General features: G+C 34.1%; 1 protein-coding gene across 1 annotated transcript; it reads right to left on the bottom strand.

Moving 5' to 3' along the window:
* Positions 1 to 4,922: 4,922 nt before the first annotated feature.
* On the bottom strand, positions 4,923 to 5,957 carry LOC138903025 (uncharacterized). Its single transcript, XM_070190936.1, has 4 exons — positions 5,858 to 5,957; positions 5,596 to 5,738; positions 5,198 to 5,492; positions 4,923 to 5,038 (listed from the first exon to the last, which is right to left on the bottom strand). The coding sequence occupies exons 1-4, from the start codon at positions 5,955 to 5,957 to the stop codon at positions 4,923 to 4,925; spliced, it is 654 nt and encodes a 217-aa protein (XP_070047037.1).
* Positions 5,958 to 8,415: the final 2,458 nt, after the last annotated feature.

Here is an 8,415-nt window from a genome sequence, read left to right on the forward strand (position 1 = left end):
CTCAAGTGAGCACTTTTCTTTTTTTTTCAATCTATCTTCCATCTTAAAAAGTAATGTTATCTAAAACCCAATTTGTTTAATTTCACTCCATTTTTCTCTTCACAAGTGGAAATGCAAAATTCCCCGCCAACCAGTAGTATGGATATGGCTATTTACATGGCTCAAGTCATGGTTGGGGTACTAATCTGGTAAGGAAAATAGTATTTTTGTTTTCTATATTGTTACTTAATTATGATTTAGTCCACATATTACATACTTATAAATTTTTACCTTCAATTAACATAAATGTGTGATTTTATTCCCTGCATTGACAGTAGTTTAATTTAACGATGTTAGTATCGGCAAAGGGTTATATTTGCCTTCTAACACTATATCCTTTTTATCCCCTCCTCTACAAAGTGCATTCCGTCGAAGTTTTTATCGTTAACAAGATTTGGCAAACTAATGTTTTTTAGATGGGTAAATTATCTTTCAACGAGACACAGAAATATTAGGCTATCAGCTCTAGTTTCTTTTCCTTTTTAATTTTTCAAATTTAAAAAGTGATATTCTTTTTAAACAAACTAATATGAAATAGTGTCATTATTTAAAAAAAGAAGGATTACTTACTTTTTGTTAGCTATAGAGAATCTCTTTAAAGTTCAACGATTAAGATATTGATTGGAATGCGTATTTTACAACTTGAACTAGAAAGATGAGAACTAAATGGGTTATGTTATAAATATAACTCAAAATAACAATATCGAACAAGGAAAAACAAGCTAAGAGATATAGAGAGAAAGAGAGGAAGAGAGATTCTTATTTCTTCTTCAATTGTGTGTTTTTTCCTATCTATTATAAGGCCTTTATATAGGCATGAGAAGTCAATAAAAATATGTCAATGAATATGTCATTAAGCATAGAAATATGTCATTGAATATGTCATTAAGCATTTGAGAAGATCATGGGGGAAGAGTAGATATCCAGCGTAATTTGATTTCTCTTATAATACTCCCCCTTGGATGTCCATAGATAACGTGCCTCGCTAAAACCTTATTAGAAAAAAATCCTATAGAAAAAAAAATTATAGTGAAGGAAAAAGAGTACACATGTTTAGAAATACGCCTTTTGGTTGCCTCGTTAAAAACTTTGCAAGGAAAACCCAGTGGGACAAAACCTTATAAGGGAAAAAGAGTACAACGCGTATTAACTCGCCCTGATGAGATCATCAATTCACGTCCTTGAGTTTTCGCATCCCAATCTTTTACACTAGTTTCTTGAAGGTTGACGTCGGTAGAGATTTGGTGAACAAATCAGCCATATTATCACTTGAACGGATCTGTTGCACATTGATATCACCATTCTTTTAAAGATCATGTGTGAAAAATAACTTTGGTGAAATATGTTTTGTCTTATCCCCTTTTATGAATCCTCCTTTCAATTGGGCTATGCATACTGCATTGTCTTCATACAAAATTGTGGGTAATTTATCACACTTCAAACCACATTTGTCTCGAATAAGGTGTATTATAGACCTCAACCATATACATTCTCGACTTGCTTCATGAATAGCAATTATCTCAGCATGATTAGACGAAGTAGCCACTATTGATTGCTTAGTCGATCGCCAAGATATGACAGTGCCTCCATATGTAAACACATAGCCTGTTAGAGATCGAGCCTTATGTGGGTCAGATAAATACCCAGCATCGGCATAACCAACAAGATCGGGACTGCAATCATTTTCATAAAATAATCCCATATCGATAGTCCCTTTTAGATACCGCAATATGTGTTTGATTCCATTCCAATGTCTCCTTGTGGGAGCAGAGCTATATCTTGCTAAGACATTAACTGAAAAAGTTATGTCTGGCCTTGTAGTGTTAGCAAGATACATAAGTGCACCAATTGCACTAAGATATGGTACTTCAAGACCAAGAAGTTCTTCATTCTTTTCTTGAGGTCGGAACGGGTCCTTATTCACATCAAGTGATCGAACAATCATCGGAGTACTTAATGGATGTGCTCCATCCATGTAAAACCGTTTCAATACCTTTTCTATGTAGGCAGATTGATGAACAAAAGCCCCGTTTGCCAAATGTTCAATTTGCAAACCAAGACATAATTTTATTTTTCCGAGATCTTTCATCTCAAATTCCTTCTTTAAATAATCAATTGCCTTTTGGAGTTCTGTAGGAGTTCCAATAAGGTTTATGTCATCAACATATACAGCAAGTACAACAAACTCCGATGTTGTTTTCTTTATAAAAACACATGGACAAATGGTATCATTTATATAACCTTCCTTTAATAAATACTCATTAAGGCGGTTATACCACATTCTACCTGATTGCTTTAGACCATACAAAGATCTTTGCAATTTGATTGAAAACATTTCTCGGGACTTCGAATTATGTGCGTCAGGCATTTTAAATCCCTGAGAAATTTTCATGTATATCTCATTATCAAGTGAGCCATAAAGGTAGGCTGTAACCACATCTATTAAATGCATGTCAAGCTTTTCATGGACAGCAAAACTAATGAGATAACGGAACGTTATAACATTCATAACAGGAGAATACGTCTCTTCATAATCGATACCAGGCCTTTGTGAAAATCCTTGTGCAACAAGGCGTGCCTTATATCTTTGTACCTCATGTTTCTCATTCCTTTTACGTACAAAAACCCATTTATAGCCAGCAGGCTTAACACCATTTGGTGTTTGGACTACATACCTAAAAACTTCACGTTTCGCAAGTGAAGTTAATTCTGCCTGGATAGCATCTTCCCATTTTGGCCAATCATTTCTCTGTCTACATTCATCAACAGATTTTGGTTCAAGATCCTCATCTTGTTGCATTATTTCAATAGCGACATTATAAGCAAAAACGTTATCGATAACAATATTATTTCGGTTCCATCTTTTTCCCGTTGAGACATAACTTATTGAGATCTCTCTATTCTTATCATTTTCAGGTACCTGAACCTCCCTTGAGGTTTTATCATTTGTTATGTCTTTGTGCTCTTCTTGAGTCACTACCTCTGTATTATGATCACTTTGATCATTTGTTCCTTTTCTTTTTCGAGGATTTTTATCCTTAGAACCGATAGGTCTATCACGTTTCAAGCGTAGTTTAAACTCATTTGCTTTAATTAATTGTCCTACCGGGATATCCACTCGAATTGGAGCATTAGCAGCTGGAATATGTGACTTAGTCACCCTTGGTAGGTCAGTGAATGCATCTGGCAGTTGATTTGCAATATTTTGCAAATGAGTTATCTTTTGAACCTCTTGTTCATATTGATTTGTTCGAGGATCTAAATGAGATAGTGATAATACATTCCAATCTATCTCCTTTCTCAGCTGCTTATTTTCTCCCCCTAATATTGGGTATACTGATTCATCAAAATGACAATCAGAAAATCTTGCTGTAAATAAATCTCCAGTCATAGGCTCCAGATATTTTATAATATAAGGAGATTCATACCCAACGTATACTCCCAACCTTCTTTGGGGACCCATCTTTATGCATTGTGGTGGAGCAATTAGAACATATATCGCACAACCAAAGATTCTAAGATGAGAAATATTTGGCTCCTGACCAAAAGCCAATTGCAATGGGGAGACTTTATGATAACTTGTGGGCCTTATCGCACAAGTGCTGCTGCATGTAAAATAGCATGACTCCATACTGAAATGGGAAGTTTTGTTCTCATAAGCATTGGTCTAGCAATTAATTGGAGGCGTTTGATCAATGATTCCGCTAGACCATTTTGTGTATGAACATGAGCAACCAGATGCTCAATTGTTATCCCAGTTGATATACAATAATCATTAAAGGCTTGGGATGTAAACTCACCAGCATTATCAAGACGAATTGTCTTAATTTCATAATCTGGAAATTGTGCTCTTAGCTTTATTATTTGAGCCAATAATCTCGCAAATGCCATATTGTAAGTTGATAGTAAGCACACATGTGACCATCTTGTAGATGCATCTACCAAAACCATATAATATCTTAATGGTCCACATGGAGGGTGAATGGGCCCACATATATCACCTTGTATACGTTTCAGAAATGCAGGGGATTCCATCCTAACTTTAATAGCTGATGGTCTAATAATTAATTTGCCTTGAGAACATGCAGCACAAGAGAATTCTTTAAATTTAAGAATCTTTTGGTTCTTCATTGAATGTCCATGTGAATTCTCAATTATTTTACGCATCATAGTAGAACCGGGATGACCCAACCGGTCATGCCAAATAATAAAATTATCTTGATTAGTAAACTTTTCATTTACTATGGCGTGCATTTCAATCCTGCTAATACTTGTATAGTATAAGCCGGAGGAAAGAGCAGGTAACATTTCAAGAACATATTTCTTACCATACATTATTGTAGTAATATAAAGATATTCAATCTTTTCATCATTTGTAGTCTCAATATGGTAGCAATTTTGGCGAATATCTTTGAAACTTAATAAGTTTCTTTGAGATTTACTACAATATAGTGCTTCATCAATAGCCAAATTTGTTCCTCCTCGTAGTAATAAATTGGCTCTTCCAGAACCTTCAATTAATTTTATACTACCGGTTATTGTATTAGCATTGGCTTCTTTCATTACCAAATAAGAGAAATATCTCTTATCTCTTAACATAGTGTGTGTTGTAGCACTATCCAGAAGACATATATCATCTTTATTAATCTTGAGTCCAACTGAAGATTGGGAAATTCTCATATTCTTCATAAAAAAAATCAAAAAGTACATTATAAGAAATATGAAAGACAAACAAAATATATATTAAGAAATACATTAGGAATGTAGAGACTAGCAACACATGATACATTAGGAAAATACACTTAAGAAAAATAAACTAGTTGCACACATAACAAAATGATAACTTTTATTATAGCTTCATTCCCAGTAAGATGATTAGTTCTTCAGTCAATATCCTCAAAGAAGTCTCCAGCTTCTAAATGAGTAATATTTGCTAAGCTTCCAAAATCATCATCTTTATATGCAAGATGTGCCTTAGAATCATATTTGTTTGAGGGACCTGCTTCATCATCATTATTTTAAAATGTCAAGAGTGCCTCCACATTATTTTCTTTCTTTCTAAGGGATGCTTGATAAAGTTTAACAAAATAATCTGGCGTACGACAAATGCGTGCCCAATGACCTTTCATACCACATCGGTGACACATACTAATTTTACCTTTTGAAGGATTAATTTGAGAGCCCTTATTGTTCTCCTGTTTATTTTTACCATAATGACGATAATTGTTTCGTCCCCTGCCACGTCCACGTCTATGACCATGTCCACGATCACGGTAATTATTTTGTTTTCTTTCAGACTTATCATATGCTACTACAACATTCACTTCCGGGAATGGTGTTGACCCAGTGGGACAGACTTCATGATTTTTTATTAATAGAGTATTTTTCTGCTCTGCCACAAGTAGGCATGTGATTAACTCAGAATATTTCTTAAAACCCTTTTTACGGTATTGCTGTTGTAGCACCACATTTAAAGCGTAAAAAGTAGAAAATGTTTTTTTCTAATAAGTCCTCATCTGTGATAGTGTCTCCACATAATTTTAATAGAGAACTTACTTTAGAGATAGCTGAATTATACTCACTTACGGTTTTAAAGTCTTGCAACCTTAAATGTATCCACTCATACAGAGCTTTCGATAATACCGTAAGTTTTAGGTGGTCATATCGATCCTTCAAATTAATCCATAACTCAAGTGGATCTTTTACAATTAAATATTCAGTTTTTAACCCTTCATATAGATGATGACGAAGGAAAATCATGGCATTTGCTTTATCCTGATTGATGCTTCATTTTCTTGTATAATAGTATTTCTAAGACCTTTAGCGTCAAGGTGAATTTCAGTATCAAGGACCCATGATAAATAATTCTTCCCGGTAATGTCTAGTGCCACGAATTCAAGCTTTGATAAGTTTGACATATTGAAACTAATCACAAAAGTAAATGGGTTAGAACGAATAAAAATAATTTTCAATGAAAATATACTTGTAAAAATAAATCAGACAACTAATTAAAAAGTTGATCACTTCAAACATGTAGTATAAAAAAAGAGAGGTGTAAGTAACATATAATATATATGTCAAATAAACAAGAATTATGGAGTATATGAATAAACACAAAGAGATATATTTAGTATGGTAAAATAAAAGTAATTTATTATAAACGTGGATTTGAGGAATAACCATATACGGTGATAAGAGTGAATGTATTCAAATATTACTTTCCACCAATTTTAAAATAATTTAAACTAGTATGTACAATAATTACTTTGTCACCTTGGTTATTACTTTTTTTATTTTTATAGAATGTCTTGAAGATAAGTTTTGCTCTACGCAAGTTCAAACATATTTATTAAATTGTTTTTGTTAGTTTAACGTACTTAAGATCTATATCTTATATTTTCTTTAACAATAAGCAAGGTAAGAGAACTTCAGTAACATGATCAACTAAAATAAATCCTTAACAGTATATGAATTTGTTAATAAATAGCATATTGGTGCATATATATTACCATAAACTAAAAGAATATATAGTGATATACCTGAAGGATAATCGAACACAACTAGGATGTGATTGTGAAAATGAAGGTGACAATCGTGCTGATAACGTGTTATAAATATAACTCAAAATAACAATATCGAATAAGGAAAAATAAGTTAAGACGGGGGCAGTATTTCAGGTATGTATCAGATAAGTTTTAGATGATTTGAGATAGCTAGTGTGCTTTAGTTTATGGTGTTGATCTGTAGGTCTCGCACTTGCGAGGACCTGTTCGCAAATGCAAACTCCGCTTTTGCGAAGTCGAGCTCGTATTTGCAAAAATGGGCTAGGCAAGGCAATCTTCGCATTTGCAAAGAGATGTTCGTAATTGCGGACATCACCAGATCGCTTTGGCAAATGCTTGGTCGCTTTTGCGACTGGGCACCAGACTTAGTCAGGTTCGCAATTGCGAACCTTTGACGTCATTTGCGATAAAGGAGTGCATCGCAAATGCGATATTTTTGTTGCATTTGCGACTTTAGAAGGTTGGGGGCACACTTCACATTTGCGACCAGTGTTTCGTATTTGCGATTGTCTCAATTACGAACAAGAGTTCGTAATTGTGAAACCTACATCTGGGTAAAAGAGGAGAAAATCGGGACTTAGCTCATTTTACACCATCTTTTAAACTCTAAACACTCTAGAGGCAATTTACATGAGAGTTTTTTCCAAAATCATTGGTAAGCAACTCTAATCCACATTCTTTTAATTCCCCATTACGTTTCATGAGTTTTTAACATCAAATCGAGGATTTCCATGGTAGAAATTAGGAGTTTTGGGTAAAATTTAGGCATTTTGCAAAATTTGGATTAAGATCTCAAATTGAGATCGAATTTAAATACAAATCACATACTCGGGCTCGGGGTGAATGAATAATCGAATTTTGGTCCGAATCTCGAATTTTGACCAAGCGGTCCCGAGGTTGACTTTTGTTGACTTTTTCAGTTTCATCAAAGATTGAGTCGTTTTCATTCGTGGGTAGTTTCTAAAGCTTATTTTGAATTGGTCGAGCGATATTTGGTTATATTTGGCTGGTTTTGAGGCTTGTGCGAAAGGAAAAATCGTGGTTGGTTATTGATTTGGTTGTGCAAGGAGGCAAGTGTCGTATCTAACTTCGACTTGAGAGATTTAGGACTTGTTCATCTGCTTGTTATGTGAATTATATAGGGAAACAATGTATATGTAAGGTGACTACTGTATATTCATTGTCACGGGTTATAACATGTGGGTTAAGCTATTTACCTTTATGTTATCACTTATTCCATGTTATCTCTTGTTATATGCTTTGATTGCTACATTATCTTACTTATTATCCATGTCTTACTTGTTATCTGTTATTTAAATTGTTGCTTGTTTGATTTCTTCATTTCTTGCTCAATATCTGCTTACCTGCTATATGTCCCTACAGGAATTAATTGTATAGCTTTATTGGTTCATGTCTTACGTGCCTTTATTGCCTTTGAACTACTTGTTGTACTTTATTATGTTCTTCCAAGTTCTGAGAGTTCTTTAGCTAATATTGCATCGGTGACTTGTAGAAAGTTATGAATACGAGGTATTGGTTATTCTCTGTTTGAATTGATAGTTCCTTAATGTTCTACTTGTTTTATTTCCCTTTTATGTTAAGATTACGTAACTAGTTGTGTTAAGTTTTTATGTTAATGAATTGATATTGGGAACAGGTTGCGCGCCGCAATAGTTATTGTGTTAAGTATTGGGATCGGGTTGCATGCCGCAACAGTTATTGTGTTAAATCTTAGGATCAGGATACACGCCGTAATAGTTATTGTGTTAAGTGTTGGGATCGGGTTGCGCGCCGTAACAAAGTTGATGTGTTG

This window comes from Nicotiana tomentosiformis, chromosome 12 (genome assembly GCF_000390325.3).
Source record: "Nicotiana tomentosiformis chromosome 12, ASM39032v3, whole genome shotgun sequence".
NCBI classification, from domain to species: domain Eukaryota; kingdom Viridiplantae; phylum Streptophyta; class Magnoliopsida; order Solanales; family Solanaceae; genus Nicotiana; species Nicotiana tomentosiformis.

What these genes read in the sequence shown, in the direction of transcription:
- LOC138903025 (XM_070190936.1), bottom strand. Translation starts at nt 5,957, where the DNA reads ATGTCAAACTTATCAAAGCTTGAATTCGTGGCACTAGACATTACCGGG. An exon ending in ATAATTCAGCTATCTCTAAA is followed by an intron (nt 5,493 to 5,595) that starts GTAAGTTCTCTA and finishes GTGCTACAACAG; the next exon opens with CAATACCGTAAAAAGGGTTT. An exon ending in TCAAATTAATCCTTCAAAAG is followed by an intron (nt 5,039 to 5,197) that starts GTAAAATTAGTA and finishes ATGATGAAGCAG; the next exon opens with GTCCCTCAAACAAATATGAT.